The following is a 20,554-nucleotide window of genomic DNA, read 5'->3' on the forward strand; positions in this document are numbered from 1 at the left end:
TCATTTTTTTCGATAATAATTTAAGCATGAAATTTTACTTGCTACATTTTTTGAAATGTAGACATTGATATGTATGGAAGAGTTTCAATAATGTATAAAACCTACGCTTTACGAATAGAGATAAATTGATAACTTTTTAAAAGTATTGACATCAAAATGAATCAAAAGTACATGGACCAAAATGAACTAAAGTAAAAACTAGAAATTATTAAACCTAAAATCTAAAAATTGGTTGTGAATTTAGTGATATGGGAAGCTAGGAAGTCCCGAAAATTACCAAGTTTTGGTAGAATATATAAACTATTTGAACTTTGAAGGGAGCATAGGAAGAGCACGATGAGTGGGTTGAAGAAATGGCATCATATGTGATATCAATTGACAAAACGAGGGAGAGAGATAACTGAAGAGGCATAAACCCTTATGAAGCATTGGGGAGACATGAATCAACTTCCTTTATTGTCATTCAAAAACTAGTCACAAACTGGGAGTGGAACTTATATATGAATGAATAATACAACTTTGAGAGGCATACAAAATTTCCATTATAAACTAGTTCAAAATTTTGATTATAAACAGAAAAAAATGCATTTACCAAAAATCAACTCGCATTCCCAACTCACGCTTTACTTGCAAGGGTCAAAAAAATGTACTCATACCTGATATGCAGTTCCTCAGATCCATCTCTGGGTGCCACAAGATCGAAAATCTACAAAAGGCAATCTGTATCTTCCAAATATTTCTGATACAGAGAATCCACCCACTACAGCAAATCCATCAGGGGAGGTTGCCCAGATGATGATTTGTTTTGAGTAGAACGAAGTGTTGAGGAAACCCCCCTCCCTCTTCCTCTTCCTCTACCAATAGCAGTTGTGGGGGGTGGGGCAAGTCTAGGTGCAATATTATGATCACTCTTACTTGGCGCAAATATGGATCCAAGATCAGTGGATTTCTTGTCGGCATCATAAGTAACCTGGGATGGTATTCCCTGATTTTGCTTCTGGAATCCAATAGAATTTAGGGAATTGATGACTCCACTCCCCGGACTGCTTGAATTGAAAGTCGAAGTTCCATGATTTTGCATTGGTTCACTAGTATTTTGGTTGTTGAGGGTCCAACTAGCATTGTCGTTTGTTTGAAAGTTCAAACTGTTCGGTGTAGTCATGGATGAACCAGTTCCATATTTGTTCTTGGATGGTCCGACCACTCCGTTGTTTGAAGCTCCTGATGCACCAGCTAATGATCCACTGGGACGTGGAGGCCAGTCAGCAAAAGGGTCCTCGCCATCCAAGCTTGAAGTGGATGATGATCCTGTAGTTGCTTGCATCCCAGAATCAGCTATTATGGGTGTACTACTGGTAGAGTTCTGAGGAGGCCACTCAATATCAACTGGAAGGCAGGATGCAACAGTTTGATTACTAGACAGAGATGTCGTCACAACAGAATTTGTTTGTATAGAATTTCCAGCTATGGATTGACCACCAAGAACAACAGGAGCAGACAAGACATTGCCAGTAGAACTTTGTGAGGACGCAGGTGTCTTAGAAGTCGGGCCCCAATCTTCGTCCCAAGCAGGTCGACTTTTTATTGTTGGAACCGAGACATCACTTGCTGTGCTTGATGATTGTGACTGTGAGCCATTAGAAATCAGAGAGGGTTTTATTCCTGATACTCCAGAATCAGAAACAGTGACTCCTCTTTTCTCTTCTATTTTCCTGTGATGGATAAATATCGTTAGAATCAGAAATATACTGCTAAGAGTAACCTCTCCAAAAGGATGAAGCTACATTAACGTGCGTGCCCTCAATCATGCATACAGATTTTGGTTGTAGTGTTTAACAATATTACCTGAGAATGTCCTTGACAAAAAGCATATATTTAGCAAACTGCTGAACATTTAATTGTTGGGCTGTAAGAAGAGGTGCGAGTAAAGGAAGAACATGCTCCGCAACAAATTCAATTCCATACTGACAAAATGAGTGTCAGAAGGCAAATTGGTTCAAGTAGTGCACAAAAGTCTTTTGCAAGAGTATCCTTCCAAAAACAGATTGAACTAGATATGGTAAGGTACCTGCTTAAGGATTGAATTTGCTACCCCAAGGGTACACATGAGAGTAGGAGCAGAACGGTCAACAGCTGTACAACGTTGAATTGTTTGCAAGATTTCTAGAACTGCGTGTTTATCAAGCATCGGAACCAATTCTCCAAAGCAGAGCAAAGCATTGACTCTGACCTGTACGTAGGAAGGAAAGCCCAAATTACCACTCACATTTTTACATATGTAAAACACATCACACAATTGAGCAGAAAGTGCCTAATCAATAGTCAATAGTCAATAGAGAAATAGGAAGATGCTAATTTACCATTCCAAAATCACTTAGAAGGCACCATCAATAATGCACCTCAATCAAAATGAAGCAGGAATCTCTCGTAAGTAATTCATGTCAACATCATTATTATAATTCTCTCAGGTGCACTCAAGGATATAGAAAGGTTAACAGATGAATGCCTATAAAAAGCAACCACGTATCAATCAATTGTAATTACCTTTTTTTTTTCCTTTTCTTTTTTTTGGATAGGAAATGGTACTTTACTTTCATTAGAAGGGAGGAATTACAAAAAAGATGACAAGACACCAAACAAATAGTAAAGAACTTCAAAGAACGAAGAATCAAATAGAACTGCAAGAACATACTTACCGCAGCAACTGTCGTCTTTAGAGCTAAGGTGTGAACACGGGGCAAAATTGTTTGTTTCACCAACTGTAAGAACACGACGATTTAAGCAAATGTGAATGCAAGGGTGGTGCATACCATAAAAAAGGTCAAAAAAGATAATATTTGATAGTTCGAAACTTGTTGAGACAACCTAAAACTACTATTTCTTAATTAAAAAAGGCTTCAAGAAAAATAAATGAATAAAGAAAAGAGAGAGAGACAGCTAACAAAGTATGTGTACATCTAGCATCACTTCTCTGATGCATTTGCAGACTAACTATCCCACCTTCATGAAAAGGAAGAGGGTTTGAGGGGATAAACTAGAAAGCGATCATAAACACAAGATATGGCGCTCTCACCTGTGTATCAAGTTGCTTGGCAAGGGAAACTGATTTTCTCAGACCTTCCTCTTGTATGCGAGCATCATTATCATCATAAGCCCGAACAATCAATGGCAGGACACTTGTTATTAACGCTTCTTGATTGGTCTACAAAAATGTCAGACTGGTTGAATGAGAAAAGTTGCCCTTGAACATGCTATCAAATAGAACTGAAAAACAAAGGAGGGAAAAGGAATACATAAACTGATGGCTGAAAAATCAGCCAAATGTAGTAAATGTTATTCAAGTGTCCACAATGAAAAAAATTCATGCGAACATTTTCAAAGATTAAATTGGACAGAACAGTTATAAGTTCAAATAAGATACCAAGATTTCTTGAATACTGAGACCTAGTATGAATTCATGCATAGTCCCACCACGACCAACATCAAGTTCTCTTGTGCTTTTCCTTTCAGTTTCATTGTCCGCCGCAACAAGATCCCGACAGCCAAACTAAGTGACAATACAACAACTTCCATCACATCATGGGCTCCTTAACCACCTTGGTTCTCTCTTGTTAACAAGTAGTCATTCCTGATAATATTTATCCTTGTGCCAAAATGCAATCCTTTCTCCCTAGTAGTTTTGTTGTAGCCTTCCAAACCAGTCCCAAAGCTAACCCCTATCACATCACTTTTTTCTTCCAAACGGACAAGGTATATTTTTTTAATTATATGAATTTGTTTGGGTGAAAGGCTAGGTTCAAAAGAGCTCCCACCTCCATGGCCTCCCTCTTGAAGTATATCTCCCTTGCTTTGAGGGTCACTTCCTTGATTGTTGGCCAAAGTCCACCAATTTCAAGACCTGGAGCTTCACGTAACAGTTCAACAGTGCAACCAACCAACACCTCAAATTGCTTGATACGCTCACACACTTGTTTCTTAACAGAGGGATGAAAAGCATTCATATATGGAGCCCCTCCCATGCAACTGGAATCATTTAATCAATGTCTACCTAAATTCCTCCCAACAATATGCCAATTCCTCTTCTCGATTCATCAGAACCAAGCTTAGCACATTGCCTGCCATGCACAGAGAAATTGCTTCCATCTTGGCTGTTTCCATCAAATGGTTAACTTTGTAAAAAACTCGGTCTGAAAACATATATACATGAGAACCACTCCCTTCGAAGATCAGCAACGTCAACATCCTTGGTGAGCACTTCAAATTCATTTGTTCAATTTTTTGTCCTTCACCAAACTCCCCTAACTTGGTGGTTTTAGGCTTGGTCCTGACGGCTTCACTATAGCCTTCTTTTAGGATTGTTGGGATAGCATTAAGGAGGTCTTGTGGAAGGTTTTCTGTGAGTTTCGTGAGAGGGGTATTATTGATTCTAGAAAGAATGAAACCTACGTGTGTCTCATTCCTAAGAAAGAGAAAACAAGGTAAAAGATATTAGACCCATGAGCCTTGTAGCAAGTTTGTATAAGATTATTGCTAAGACCTTAGCTGATAGATTGAGGTGAGTGCTTCCTAGTACTATCTCTAGTTCTTATGGAGCTTTTATTGTAGGGCAGAGAACTTTGGATTGGATCAAGTTCTTATTGCTAATGAAGCCATCAAGGACTATAAGGAGAGAAAAGAGGAAGAAATGATCTTTAAGATTGACTTTAAGAATGCGTATGACCATGTGGATTGGAATTTCCTAGATATAGTTTCGGGAAGAAGGGTTTTAGAACAAAGTGGAGAACTTGGATGTGGAGTTGTGTCAGATCAGCAAATTTCTCTATTTTTCTTAACGGGAGACCTAAAAGCAATATTTATGCACAAAGGGAATTTGGCAATGTGATCTGTATCGCCTTTCCTTTTTCTCTTAGTGGTGGCATCAGGCTTGTGACGACAGAAGTGGAAAAGAATGTGATAAATGGATTTAAGGTGGATAAGGAAAAGATATTTTGTTGTCCTTCCATGTTAGCATTTATCGGCCATGACAATGGGATGTGACGTTAGCCAGCTCTCTTCTACTTATTTAGGGCTCCCTTTCAGTGGTAATCCTAAAAGCCATGTTTTTTGGAATTATGTATCGGAAAAGTTCCTAAAATAGTTGTCGAGTTGGAAGAAGGTTTTTTTCTCCCAAGAGGGGAGACTTGCTCTTATGCGGGCAGTCTTAAGTGAGATTCTCAACTCTTCTTGTCCTTGTTTAGGATCCTAGTCACCATGAGTAAAATGCTTCAGAGACTGAGGAACTTTGTGGGAGGGGGAAGATCCCATTTGGTAAAGTGGGAGATGGTATTGAAGCTTGTTGAGCGAGCAAGTCTGGGCATTGGGAGCTTGAGAATGCACAACAAAGCTCTTTTGGACAAAAGGTTGTGGCGTATCCTTTTAGAATATTGCACTTTCGGGTATAGAATGACTGTGAGTGGGCATGGCTCCCATGCTTCTGAGTGGATTTCAAGTGGGGAGTTTCGGGATCTTAGCGAAAACCTTCGGGAAGCTTTTTCTTCTTGTTCCCCCCTTTTCTGAATTTATCAAGTGTTATGTTGAGGAAGGATCACGAGTTTCTTTTTGGGAGCATCCTTTGGGATAGCAGTAAACCTTTGTTCATCCTTTTTCCTTGTCTCTAAGTCTTTATTTCCTTTCGAATAAGAGTTGCATTAGATAGTCTTAGTGTTGTCTTTTCCTGATCTCTCTTCTTCGATCTCCATAGGGTCTTGTCGCTCTCTATCGATACAGAGGAGATCGGTGTGGGATGGTTTCTTTATCCTTAGAGATCAAGTAATCACTCTTGGGAAAAGATGCTAGGGTATGGATCTTGATCAACGTTTCTCTGGTCATTCCTACTTTTAGTCTATCTCTTTCTTGCCTCGTTAACTTTTTCTTGAGGCTTTTGTTTTCGCCTCTCTCGAGAATATTAAATCTTCGGGATAATTTTTTTTTTCTTTTTTTTGAAAAGGACTCCAGAGTGAACATTGAATCTTGGTAATAGTTATTTCAAGGTCTCCTCCTAACGCCTCCACCCTGGTCATTGAAGACTTCGATTTCTTTCTTCCCCTATATGCCAAAAGATTTTCCCTTCACCAGTTTTAACCTAATGATTTTTGGCATTTTTTATAATATCTGACCAGAAAGCATCTAAACACACATCTCCTTCATGTAGCTGCTAGCTACTTAAATTAGGATTGTACTCCAATCCAATCTCCACTTTCAGATAATTTGAAATCTCCAAAAATGGTCCCTACAGTTAACTAGCTTCTGTAGCCGCAAGGAACTTTCCCCCTGTATTCCTGAAGAGCTTTTCCACTGGAGCTGCGATAATGGTTTCCTTCATTCTTTTTTCGACCAAAGACTCTGCATCCATCCCCCTTATATCACGAAACCTTCCCATCTCTACTCCTCTAAATTAATTCCTTAATTCCTTGGTCACGACTCATAATCGAGTGGTATCAAGAAGCTTTTATGTTCCACTCTACACTCAAAAAATTATTCACCTCTCCCTTGACATCACGGTATTATAAAATAAAGATAGATGTGGAATTAAAGCACTATATATAATTTGTGACATTTTAGCATGTAAAATTACCAACTAGCATCACCTCACAAAAAGCATAACTACTTGACGTTACCTTGTTAATAATAAGATCGGCACGCTTCACAAGCAGCAATAATGTGTCACCTGAAGCAGTACTCAGGACAGGAACAAGAGATGGCAAAGTTGATAGCTCAAAATCATGTTTATCCTGCAAGATTTAAGAAATTAATCTTATATTCCAAAAATATAATCCCACAAAACCAAATAGTAAATAGATGAACCGCAGAAGAAATGGAAGATAAAACAAGTCACAACTAACTAGTAAATACACGAACAGCGGAATATACTAAAAAAAAGGCCCTCCAATTGATAAAAATAAGAACCTCTGATTGTGGTCTTAGGAGGGTCATATCACACTCATACCATCATTTATATATAGAAAAAAGATTTTAGTACAGCTCCTTGATGTAGGGGTATATAGTTTTCATATTTTACATTTCATCCCATCAATGAAAGATTATATTTCTCAAAACAGAGAAGAGGAAGGCATCAACCAAGGAGAGAAGCTAACAATATGTCAGCCAATTAAACATCAGTTCCTCCCTTGTAAATGAACCATGAAGTGTCTCTATTTTTTATTATAAGACGGATAGATAAGGCAACAATATAGTCCAGCTGAAATATACAAATTGAACAACAACAAGATTCAAGTCATTAAATCCATTCCTAAAAAATTCCAGATTCTACATATCAATCTAGACGAAGTCGCAACTTCTTGGCTTGTTTAACACACCTCAGACCCAAAAGTAATGCAGAAAAATAAATAAGTAAATAATAAAAAAAATCCATGCATTACGAAGTCCAGGTTCAAGCAACACAATCTTAGAAAACTCATATATACATTTATATAGATATGAATGTGTGCATGCATGCATGAACATGTATATATATGTGTGTGTGTGTTAATATAAGGGAACAAATTGATCAATACCATCACTAGTGTATATTCAGAACATGTATTTACCATGTCCACATACGAAAAAGAAAACCGGACAAACTTGAAAGAAAGCAACTAAAATGCATGAGTGATATATACATTTATATACATATCTGTGTATGTATTTGTGTATATGTATTCATATCTATCTATATATATGTTTAAATACGGGAACAAATTAACCAATACCGTCCTTAATTTATCCATCATTAAGTTATACTCAGAACCAAACATGTATTTACCAAGTCCACCTACGAAAAAGAAAATTGCACATCTTAAAAGAAAGCAACAAAAATGTGTGTGGTGTGTCTACATATATACGTATGTTTAGCATTTAGGAACAAATTGAGATATGCTATATTTTATTAATTTTTAGTACCATACACCTACCAACTTCAGATTTTTAGTGGAACTGCAGTATGCCAGGAAATCTCATTAGAAAAAAAAAAAATGGAAATAAAGAATATAACATGAAATTAATAAACTTCATAGGGCCCCCATCAATTCTGTAAACTTCAACGTCAACTTTTGCATGATACCTTAGTAAGATTAATAAATAAATAATGAAACCATGGAGGTTTTGTACCTGAGACTCTGCTATTGTGAATACCATGGGAAGAATTATAGGTTGTATAACCATATTACGTAATTCTGCACAGAGAGGTGGAAGGACCTGCAAAAGACCCAACGAAACCCTCAATGGGAGATCCCTACTCTTTTAGTACATATATATATTTTAAGTTGGGAAAGCACAAGATTACTAGTAAACTCCTCGTCTTATAAATGTGTGTGAGCATTTGATGGACTTATTTATATTCTTACTCCGTGGAGTAATTACTAATTGGAATGCAAGCTGAGATAACTTGTAAGTAAGCAAAGCACCATGTCCAAGACAAGGGTGTTGCTGGAAATTGCGTTATTAAGTGTAATCAAATAATTCAACCTAAGAAAAAAAAACAAAACAAAACGGAGGGGCAACAATTGCAATCCATTAGTTGTTCATCACTGAGGATTCAACTTTGATAAGGCTGACTTTTGCTTCAAAAAATAGCATCTAGTATCTTTGGTTCCTTTTGTAGTTGCATCCTAAGGAGTTTTTTCAACTGTCGTCCGTCCTTCATTTCTACAAACTGGGGAAGTTTATCATAAATCGTTGGCTGTTCCTGTTTCCCCCCCCCCCCCCCCCCCCCCCCCAATTGTAAGCATTTAGACTAGTTTACGTGTAGTCTCATCTACCTCAGAGAACAACCATTTTAATCCTATAAAATTTGGCAAAAGAGAGTTGGGTAGGTGGTGGCCACATAATTTAAACCCATGCGTCAAAGACATGGTTTACGGCTTTTCACCATGTCCCCTTGGGCCTTGACCACTGGGCACTTAGTCAACCAACAACGATTATCTTTAGCTTGTTTTCTATCACCTAACATGTTTCATTGAATCAATGAATTTTTGTATCTAATAAAAGAAACAAAATTTTATAATGTAAGATCAGAAAGCATGACAACAACCAGAAAATTCATAGATAAATATGCCAGAAGAAACTCAAACCTTATAGCGCAATATACGGGAATCAAAATCTTTCCACATATCAGATAGAGCTTTCAAGAAGTCAGACTTTTGCATGTTATCTCTTTCCTGAAAAGTATTAATATAAAGTAACAAATTTCCAATTTCAACTATCCTTTGTTATTGTAAGTAACTGCTGGATAACACTTCAGCGAAACACAAATCAGTAAAGTTGAAATGGAAAGAATTACAAGCATGTGGTCAAGAAAGCGAATAGCACGCAGCCTTGTGTCATCCCGAAAAAATGGGGAATCTGCAAGAAAATCAAATAAATGTAGATTTGAACAGACTATAACCAGCACAAACAATGGAAAAATGACTAATATTGTGCTTTTTTCTGGGGGGAGTGCTTTAGTCAGAATCACAAAGGATCTAACATTAAGCATACTTACAAGTGGCATGATCAACATGAAAAGGATAATTCGAATCTCATATTATATTTCATCAAAAGCATGTAATTTGTGCAATCGTTTCTATTTTCCAACTTCGGTGGACGGTACCGAATATCCAATGTTACAACTTAATCAACATAATTTCCCTTGAAGCTGAAGGAGGATGTATCAGTTAGATGGAATTCCCAATTGTATTACCTGTGAACGTCATTGCTGTTGGCCGGAGAGACTCATTTGATGAGAGCATTCTTTGCAAATCAGGAACTAACTCCCGAGGAATTGAAGCAAACGACTCAGTTGACAGGTAAGTTAAGGAATTCATGTACTAAGGGGGAAGGAACAGAAAACCAAAAGAAAAAAATAACAAGAATTAGGAACTTCGATAAATGGTATGATTTACAAGAATATTTGTGCCAATTCCTTTAACTTTCATATAATAGTTTTTCCAACAGGTATATTATCCTCAGTCTATACCTTTAAGAATTCAGATAGAGAGATGAAAAGTAACTCTATAACAACTACTAAGCACAACAATAAAGCTTTAGTGCACCATGTACACATCCTTAAAAGAAAAGCTAATACATGTCCAAAACCAACCAATATATGGCAACATTATCAAGCTTCCAGCATCATAATACATAATGTGGTTTAAATACATAATTCAGCATACAACATTTCCAATTCACTTAAGTTGAAAAGAATAGCTAATTGATTTGTGTACCATGCATAACGGGTAGTGGTACAGTAGCACACAGTTGAGGACACTAAAAGCAAGCCTTTGTAATAGCATGCTATTTTCCAATGCATACTAATACTTTATCGCTTTACAAGTTTTAGGACCAGGAATCTTAATCACTCCCGGACCTCAACGCTTACAGGCAGACTAATTGAAGCTCAATAACAAGTGCTACAGGGCATCAGCTGGAACTTTTAGTGTGTTCTTAATAAAATTACAGTAGAGCTCTCAACACCTTCATTAACACCAGTCATAATCATAAAGGTCTGCTAGCCTCAAGAAAAGAAAACAGGAAAAATGTACTAATTTTATACGCTTGGCTAATAAATTCACATTAGAAACACCAGTGATTCTTAATTAACTAAACTAGAAATCAGAGAGAGTTTTGTACTTGATTTCTTCCGCTGAAGACCAAGAATATGGTTTTACTTCTACATCAAGCCATTTAAGGAGACTCAAACTAATTGAAATATGTAAGGAAAGACCAGAAAAACAAGAATCTCCTATCATGAAAATCAAAATTATCTGGATAAGACTTTCCCATTAGTCAAATATATTAGCATTAATTTAGGTCATGAGTTAGTATCCAAACTAAGAATGATTGATATCTATTACTCAGCTTGAACGGAGTGTCGAAGGTTATTTATGTAATCTCATTAAACAAGGGATGTACTGGAACTCCCTAATTTATCTGGTTGGATTGATTTAAATTTAATTACCTAATATCTAAGGGTTATTATTTAGATTTAGTTATCTAGTATCTAGGAATTATTATTTAGATCTATTGTGACATAGTAATTAGAGATTTGATTTATAGTATTTAGGGAACTTAGATTATCTATTGATTTAGATTTAGTCGGTCTTTCCCTATAAAAGAGACATGTCATTGTTTGGAAGAAAAAAAAAAAAAAAAAAAAAAAAAAAAAAAAAAAAAAAAAAAAAAAAAAAGCAAGTAAGATGATTTAAACTTGCAACAATAAGCATTGTAAGCAAATTAGTCAGAAAAGGTGATTAAGTTCAGAGAGAATGAACTTGGAAATACCATTTTAACATTGTTGAAGCAGTCAAACAGAGGCTTTCTAGCAACCAAATGGTAAGCAAGGCATCCAAAGCTGAAAATATCAGAGGAACTTCCAGCCAAAGATGATTTACTTTTGACCAACTCAGGAGCAGTATAATTCAGCGATGGCTGAAGAGGTAGCACAGAATCTTCAACGTCATACTCCTGTGCATTTTAACAAAAATTAACATAGAAGTCTCAATTAGTTTTGGTGACGATGATCTTCAATTCATATCATAATATTGTATGAGCAAAATCTGTATAAAGAGTGAAAATTATAGGAAGCTGGCTAGCTTGTCCATTAACATGAGGATAAAAGCAACGCCCAGTATTCATAGATACAAAACACACTAATAAGGATGTAAAATTTATGACTAAACTGAAGGCTGGAGCATGAAACTGAAACAGGATTTTCTTTCTTTCTTTTTTACAAACCAATGGAACAGGATTACAGAGTGAATAAATCATAAAAGAATGAAAATGCATATAAATGGAAAGTTCCATATCAAAAAGACTTGACCTCCTTTTCAGATCACAACTGCCTGACAAAGGCTCCATCCAACAGATTTTATAACGTTTAAAATTTAACAAGCAACCAGTGGATGTCGAACTCACAGAGTAGTGGAAAGTCTGCATGGCAGTCATGTCACTCGAAGTCTGATCGACTGGAATTGCAAAGCCAAATCCAGCAAGTTTCCAAGCTCCATTTGAAGTGATGAGGACATTCTGCAAAGTCATAATTTCAAGTTACATAGACAGATCAAATGTATTAGGAACTGACAGAGTGGATGGGTGGGGAGTTGTATCTAGTTTCTGTTCGTGGTTCAAATTATCGGCAGCTATTGAATCATGAATTGAGTCTACATGTTTGAGGATCTGAGACCAATAAAATAGAAGATACTCTAAGATGGGAGCTTTTCTGCAATCTTCTTTGTTATTTTGAAGTGGGGGGTATTTCTCTCAACAACTCTACTGAGTTTGTATCATTCAACACTTCATCACTTGTGCCTTTTCAATTCTCAATGAAGCAAAAAACCAATTTCACATAATCTCAGGATTTTTAAAAAACGGTTTTAAGCTACCAAGAAAATGAGGTACTAAACAGAGAATAACTTTTTTTAATCAAAACGATTTTCACCAATTAACTTAGCCTGATCCCAAGCAAGGAAAAAGTTGAAATAAAATTGTACCTCAGGAGATATAGCACGGTGAATGAGATGTGCATTGCTATGAAGAAAGTTCAAAGATTCTGCTATCTGAAGCAAACCATGCTTTATTTCCAGTAATCCCATTTCCTGTGAAATGTAGATGAAGAACAAGCTGATGAGAGCAGAGAAGCCTTTAAGCAAGCTACAAGCATCACATGATTAGAGATTCAACCGTATATATAATCATGCATATGCCACATATGAGAAATATAAGTCAGAATTGATTTTCTCAATCAATGAAGAAATGGGTTTATGGATAGAATAGAAGCTCTTTCTCAACACTAATTTATTAGTAACACATTTGACACTTAAAACTCATAATTATCCACAAAACACTTACATTTACAAATGGAAAACCAACAAAATAAACACTTTTACAAAAGAATGGGATGAATTACAAATAACACACACACACACACACACACACCAAACAAAGACAACAGAAATCAGACTTAAGAATCTCATACTACACAACCCCAGACTTGTTAAAACGGTGAGCCAAATCATCATCTTGAAGTGAAACCCAAAACATTTAGTAAGCCTCCACCAAAAAAAAGGTTAAAAAATGACCTCCATCTACCGTGGAAAAAAAAAAAAAAGGAAAAGATGACCTCCATCTACCGTGGAAAAAAAAAAAGGAAAAGATGATCTCCATCTACAGTGGTTTCTGTTTTTTGATCAATGGAGAAAGGTCTAGAGTGATCGGGTGCCTAATGTGTCATCACCAGTTATAACATCATCAACATACACATCCAACGGAATGACACCACTATCAAATTGTTTATAAAAGACAAAATGATCTGATGTGCTTTTCCACATTCCAAAGTTTTCAATCACCTAATTTAATTTTCCAAACCATGCTTGTGGTCTCTTTAAATCCATACAAGGATTTAAGAAGGTGATATACCATTCCATTCTCCCCATGAGCAATCTTGTGGTTGCTCCATATACACCTCTTCTTGAAGATCACCATAAAAAAAGGTGTTTTTAATATCAGGTTGATGCAAGAGCCAACGATGAATGGATGCTAATGGAACAAATAACCTGACAAAAGCCAATTTAGCAACCGGAGAAAAAGTATCAGAATAATCGACACCATAAGTTTTTGCATAGTCTTTGTGTTACAAGACGAGACTTCGACCGAGCTACAGGTCCTCTGGATTGACATCGACTGCTTGCCCATGTACAATTGATAGCTTATTTCCTACCAGAAGAGAAATTAAATTCCAAGTACAATTCTCATCTAAGGCAATGCTTTCTACTATTGCAGCACACCATCTAGAATGAGACAAAACTTCATGAACAGTTTTAGGAACGCTTACAGATTTCATGGATGCAATGAAAAAACATGTAGAAGATGACAAAAGGTTATATGAAACAAAAGAGGAAATGGAATAAGTGTACTGGCGTTACCTTTAAGAAGAGCAATAGGAAGATCATCGTTTGTTCCTGAATCCAAGGACAAAGAAACCTTTAGTACAAGGCATTTAACTAAGGGAGGTGGTCGTCGAGAATAAACTTGAGTAGCAGGTGGGTCATTAGAAATAGGTATAGATGGAGATGGATGGTTAGAGGACTCAAAAGAGGAAACAAATATGTAGACAAGAAAATCATCATCTTCCTCTAAATGATCTCCTAACTCTTAGTTGAAGGTGAAGAAAAGAAATAAATTTTTTGAAAGAACGTGACATCAGAAAGACAAAGTATCGATCAAGACTGAAAATAACGCCAATACCCTTTTCTGAACACGAGAATAACCAAGAAATATAAATTTTAAGAACTTCGGATCTAGTTTTGTGAGTTGGGGGTGAATTTCCCAAGAAAGGAAGTACAACTAAATAGTTTGAGTAAAAGAGAAAACAAAGGTTGTCTGAGACACAAAATATGACAAGGTATCTCACCCTTAAGAACTTAGGAAGGCATGCGATTTATTAAGAAAAAAGCCCGTCAAAACAACGTCAGACCAAAAATACTTTGGAACATACATCTGAAACATTAAGGCTCTTGCAATTTTGAGGAGATGGCAATTCTTTCATTCTACAACTTCATTTTGAGATGGAGTATCAACACAAGAGGATTGATGAAGAATTTCATGTTCACCTAAATAAGAACTAAGAGCATGAGAAAAGTATTCTTCAACATTGTTACTTCGTAGAACTTTAAGAGAACCACTAAATTGAGCAAATTTCAACATGGAAGTTACAAAAATGAGAAAAATAACTCTACAGCGACTTTTCATTAAATATAACCAAATTGCAGAGAATAATCGTCTACAAAGGAAACAAAATACCAAACTCTCTCTTGGACCCAATAGGACACTGACCTCAGGCATCAAAATGGGCAAACTAAAAAAGAGCTCTAGCTCGTTTATTGACCCTAGGGTACAGACTTAGAAGATGAAACTTAGCAAACTGGGAGGACTCACAATCTAAAGAAGACAAATGATTACCTAAAGAAGACAAATGATTATCTAAAGAAGACAAATGATTACACTACGGACAAAGAATGTTAATGTTAGGATTTGCATAGACATAATTAACATTATTCCCTCAATACTCCCCCCTCAGGCTGCAAAAGAGATATCATCCATATCCAACTTGGACCGGATAGGATTATATACAATATTGATCGCACAACTTTGACGACACGACTTCAACAGTAGCTATGAAGGCTCTGAATAAATTTGGTTAAGGTGGAAGATTGGTAGCTATAAAGGCTACACGATTAATCATACCTCTCAAAATAGAATGATTCTGATACCATGTTAAAAAAAGTTTAAATTATCTTACTCACGTCACTCCTTAACTGGACCCCTAGATACTAAGTAAACACACACACATACATACAAAAAAAAAAAAAAAAAAAAAAAAAAAAAAAAAAAAAATCTAACTAAATTCTTAAATACTAGATAACAATATAGATATAATTAAGGCCAGGATTAACATAGATATAATTCAGGTCATTCCTTCAATAAATCATAATAGACCTTTGCATAAGAAGTAGAGGTAACATGTAAAAATTGAAACCACTAGCTCTTATTCAACAGTTTCCTGCAATCACATTTCATATGTTTAGGTTTGTGACAATAGTGGCAAACAACTTCTCTTGAATTTGACTTCTGAGTATTGGGATTTCCTCAAGACATGTTCGATCCTACCTCTATATTACCTCTATTCACTTAGATAATAGACTCAAATGGAAAAATCACTTGCAACTTCTCTGTGCAAAGACTTCAAATATAATCGTCTTCCAACAATGAGATGCTTGAACTAGAAAGAACTTAATCTATAGCCGTATCATATTTAGATGCAAGGTAAACTAGGAAACTCATAAATAATTGTTCATGCTGGGCAGTCTTTACTTTTACATCAATACTAATCAATAGCAAATCATCAAAATCTACAAATGTTATCTTGCACTCCATAAAATAACCCATTGGAGGTTTATCACCTTGATCAGGTTGAAAAAGAGTTTTGCACGCATCAAACACTATACTAATGTTTCCTTTCCTTGAAAAAGGAAATTCCAAGAGTTCCAATAGCCCTTAACCGATTCACAGTGATAACGAGCCCAACTATCTCACTCTCAATTAAGTTCTTTATCCGTAGAATCGCCCTTTAACCAAGCAATTCTAGTATCATCTATCTATGGTGCTTTTGCAGTCAAATGATCCTCCATATCAATGCTCTAAATATAATGACTAACGCTAGTCCGCCATGCATAAAATTGGTTTCATTCAGCTCTTTTCTTTTCTTTTGTTTTTTATAAGAGAATGAAATTGTCAAAAGAGATGTAATATCCATGATGATTACAAAAGACCTTCCCAACTTACAAGAAGGGAAGTATAACTATAGGAGTAAAAATATTAGACAGCTTACATCAAGATATAGCTTGGTAACCACATTGTTGAAGAGTTTTGTATAAGTCTGTGTTTTTTCCACGAATATCTTTTTATTTCTTTCTTTTCACAAATTCCAAAAGAAAGTCATGATGAGGCTTTTCCGAGTAGGCCTTTTGCATTCTTGAATGGGTGGTACGTTAAGGCAATGTCCAATAGATCCTTTACCTCCCTAGGAAATGTGAGATGTCATCCGAATATACTAAGAATTGTTGTCCAAAAGTTCTGAGCGTATGTGCATTGCATAAATAAGTGGCTTTGTCATTTCTTTTCTTTCTTGCATAATGGACACCAATCTGAAGAAAGAGTAATGTAAGCATTCTTCTTTGAAAATTTTCGCTTGTGCTAATGACTCATGTGCTATTTCCCAGAGGAAGATTCACCTTTTTAGGGTGATGTCAGTTCTATACTCTCTTTACTAGCGTGGGATTTATTGCTTCTACTTTTTTCCTCATGTCCATCATCAAGAATTTTGTAGAGAAGACCCTGTCGGCACTAGGGAGCCAAGTAAATGGGTCTGCTTCGTTTGACAATACCACTAAAGCACGATCAAGGCTTAATTCGACCCATTCCATTGCTTCATTATCTTTTAAATTTCTACCAAGTTTCAAGTCCCAAAATTTGTTGACAACATTCTTTTTTTTTTTTTTTTTTTCATCGTGGCTTTTTTGCAATGAGAGAGCCTATACAAAAGTGGATACCATAGGGCTAGCGTGATATTTTCAATCCATGGGTCGGTGATGTGCTTCCTCCATCACCCACCCTACGGCGAATTCGGTTGGTGATGAGGTTTTGATGTTCCTTTATGTACTTCCAAGCCCTTTTGCAGATGAGGGAGGGGGTGGATACCACATTTAGCTCATGTTTTGTAATCTTGGATGTCATCAAAATGATCTCGAAAATATTACTACTACTTTCTTTTCAACTATAACCTCAAATAGACCAATATCTAGCTTAACAGAAAACGATAAATTGTATCTCAAGAAACCATAATATTCCCAAACAAGGATCCACCAAATACCAAATACCAAAAAACCGAACACGGTATGACCAAAACCAACACACCAATAGATTGAGGATAATATGGTGAGCAAACCTACGGAAGACAAATCACAACCAGCAGAACACGCGCCCTCACGCATCAGTGTGTGGTGGTGACACCAATGTGTGAGCCTCACACACTGCACCGATCTAGACTGAATTTTGGGGAAACAATGATCAACGACTAGGCTTTCGAATGATGTGGTCAATGAGACAAAACGGCAACAAAAAGGAACCAATTGGTTGACAAAACCATAGGTCAAAAGAAAAATAAAACCTTAATTGACCTAAAGCTCTAATACCACATAACTGCAAAAGGTTTGAGAAAATCAGAACCCTCTATTTCACTTGCAAAAGAGATATATGCATAGGTACAAGATAAATCAAAGTAGGAGAAAGTTAAAAAATTAAAAAAAAAAAAACATTAAATAACAAGGCCACTAATATATTTACAGAAAACATAACAACTCTAACATGAATTTTTCATGTCTTTAACTTATCAATGGAAAGCTTTTCTCCCATAAAAAATGTACACAAGTTAAATTGACAATACAACTCAAGCTTGTAATCATTACCCTTCCTCTTCAAAGCAAGTGTAACGAAATTGGAAACTTATGAAGAAGTTGACAATAAATATTACGTCGAGTGATTATTGTATCCACACAAATTGCAGCAAGCAAATGACTATAATATTTTGGCATCAACTAGATTACCCAATATCACAACTTTCAGACCGATAATTCAATTGAATAACATAAGAGGCTCCTCAAACTCAATCTGGTTTCGCATTTACTATACTAACCCAGATTGGAAAACACCTTGGCAAAAGAAAAAATAAAGAAAATTGAGGGAAATGGGGCTCTACATACCAAATCTTTGAGCTCATTAGGAACCTTAGCAACATTCTCCAGATTCCCAACAACATTTGCCACCGAAGCAAACAGCGGCTCGGTAACCATAGCCATGGCATTCTTATTCTCATCCAACGCCTGCACCACATGAACTACTCCCGGATGCCTCAGCTTCACCAACCGCCCCGCATCGGATCGAATCAGATCCAAAAACGAATCCTCAGCAGACTTCGACAACCCCGCGCGAGCCCTAGCCTCCGATAGAACCCTCTTATCCAAAACCCATACGCAAACAGCGGGATATTGCTGAGACCGCGAAGAATCACGAGCCTTCGCAGAATACAATTTCCAAGCCATGCCAGGACCGGCGGAGCCGATCTGATCGATAAGATCGTAATCCTGAAGGGGCCTGGGTCCGGTGACCTCCTGGACGGTGGTCTGAACGGTTTTCTCAATCACCGCGGCGGTCTTGGCCAAGGCTTGGGTGAGAGTTTTCATATTCAACGCCATTTTTGTGCTTCTTCACCGAACTGTGTAAGTTTACATACCAAAAATGTCGAAGAATTGTGGATGAAGATGATGATTTTGGGGGAATGGAAGAAGGATAGAGGAATTCGGAAGGATCATGGCAACAGTGTTTGGGGTTCTTCCATTTCTCTGTTGCAGTCTACGCGTGGTTTGGTTTCCTTAATTTTTCTTAGTTCATTCATTTTCCGTTTACCGTTGAAAGGTTAATTACTATTTTACCCTTCCAACTTTTCTTTTTAGATCACCATTTTTGTCCACTTCCGTTTTTTTTTTTTTAATTGGAAATTCATTTTTTCCATTTTATCAAATTTAACCTTTTTTCTTAAATTGCAATCTCCACTCTCCATCCAATTTTTTTTAATCCACCCAGTAATTTTAACAAAAAATAATAAATTAATAAAATAAAATAAAAAATTTACCAATAATTTTGTAAAAAATGTCACCCATTTAAATATAAAAAATTAGTTCTAAAATATTTTTTTTTAAAAAAAAATTTAAGGGTATTAATGAAAAATTTAAAAGGGTATTTATGACATTTTCTTGTAGTATTAAAGGTTTCACCCCCAATATTTCAATGGATAAAATAATTATTTTTAAATGGTGTATGGAATGAAAATTTGTGAATGTTGTAGAAGGAAAAGAAGAAGATGATAAAGAAAGAAATAAAAATAATATTCAAAAATTGAATTTAGAAAAATAGCCCTCAAAGTTCTAAAATTGGAAAAGTAGTCCCAAAAGTCAAAAAAACACTAATAGCCTCATAAGTTAGAAATTTTGAAAAACAACCTCGATTATATTGAGTTTATGCAAAAATAGCACTCCATAAAGATAATTCTCTAGACAATGATGTACAATATAATTCAAATAGAAATTATCTTTCCGAGAGATGGCTGAGTGGTTGATAGCTCCAGTCTTAAAAACCACTATCGCGGGTTCATTTGTTTCTTTATTTTATTGGTTTTGCCCGGCTCAATATCACAAAAGGGAATGGCTTGGCTAGGTGGGATAGCCGAGCCAAAATAGAAAAACAAAAAAAAGAGTAGATAGAAATGAAGATTATGTTGAGTTTATGCAAAAGGAGCTCCATGTCGTCAAGCTGTTAGAGGTTGCTTCGAACTTAAGTTTTATACCAACCTCTTTCTACAAGTATAATAAGCATTTCTACTAAAGGAGTCGACCGCCTCTTTGGTCTTAAGAATGCTGGTTTTAAGAATGAGTGATTGCCCTTCTCCGACCCTTACTGCCCAACCGGATAGCGGACAACTAATGCGTTCCACTTATTGAACAGGGTTCTATGGTCGGTCCACGACCCCTGGATACCGAAGGCGTCCTTGGGGTGATCTCGTAGTTCCTATGGGATTTTGAATTTGACACTAGACAAATTTGAAGGAGTATATTATCAAGTAAGAAAACGAGTTGTTTTTAAAAGTCGAGAAATTCATCTCCAGCACTTGATCTCGTTGGACGGAATTAATTCCTTTAGCTTCGTAGTGATGTGAGGAACAGGTTTGATGGTGAGAACGAAAGCTGAGGTGCTCGAGATTAAGCTACACAATAGGTTGCCTTTTATTGTTGATGAAAAAACTCAAAAACGTATTCTTTTGACTAAGAAATTCAAGCTTCACACTAAAGTCGTTCCTTAGACCATTTTCTATCGGTTACCGCTATATAAAATATATTCTATAACTAAGTTTATATCATAAATCAAATTTCTT

General features: G+C 36.2%; 1 protein-coding gene across 7 annotated transcripts; it reads right to left on the reverse strand.

Moving 5' to 3' along the window:
• Positions 1-435: 435 nt before the first annotated feature.
• On the reverse strand, positions 436-18,997 carry LOC111789029 (SCY1-like protein 2 A). 7 transcript variants are annotated; one of them, XM_023669641.2, is made up of 16 exons: positions 18,330-18,464; positions 14,507-14,621; positions 13,935-13,970; positions 12,504-12,608; positions 11,929-12,039; positions 11,296-11,478; positions 9,716-9,842; positions 9,317-9,378; positions 9,108-9,194; positions 8,146-8,232; positions 6,657-6,770; positions 3,074-3,202; positions 2,697-2,759; positions 2,069-2,230; positions 1,846-1,964; positions 436-1,712 (listed from the first exon to the last, which is right to left on the reverse strand). In XM_023669641.2, exons 2-16 carry the CDS (start codon positions 14,555-14,557, stop codon positions 761-763), a joined length of 2,388 nt encoding a protein of 795 aa, XP_023525409.2. In that variant the 5' UTR covers positions 14,558-14,621; positions 18,330-18,464; the 3' UTR covers positions 436-760. The 7 variants fall into 7 exon arrangements, with proteins under 7 accessions (XP_023525409.2, XP_086977555.1, XP_086977553.1 ...); XM_087121429.1 differs by lacking the exon at positions 14,507-14,621 and adding an exon at positions 13,429-13,565 and having other exon boundaries at positions 18,330-18,432; XM_087121427.1 differs by lacking the exon at positions 18,330-18,464 and adding an exon at positions 15,690-15,712.
• Positions 18,998-20,554: the final 1,557 nt, after the last annotated feature.

This window comes from Cucurbita pepo, chromosome 2, assembly GCF_057944985.1.
Source record: "Cucurbita pepo subsp. pepo isolate OVF chromosome 2, ASM5794498v1, whole genome shotgun sequence".
Lineage (NCBI taxonomy): Eukaryota > Viridiplantae > Streptophyta > Magnoliopsida > Cucurbitales > Cucurbitaceae > Cucurbita > Cucurbita pepo.

Bases quoted from the DNA above. Each gene is read 5' to 3' on its own strand.
- LOC111789029 (XM_023669640.2), bottom strand. From the start codon at position 18,821: ATGGCGTTGAATATGAAAACTCTCACCCAAGCCTTGGCCAAGACCGCC. The intron at 11,479-11,928 runs GTGAGTTCGACA...TAAAATGCACAG, and splicing joins TGCAGACTTTCCACTACTCT to GAGTATGACGTTGAAGATTC. The intron at 9,379-9,715 runs GTAATACAATTG...ATTTTCTTGCAG, and splicing joins AACAGCAATGACGTTCACAG to ATTCCCCATTTTTTCGGGAT.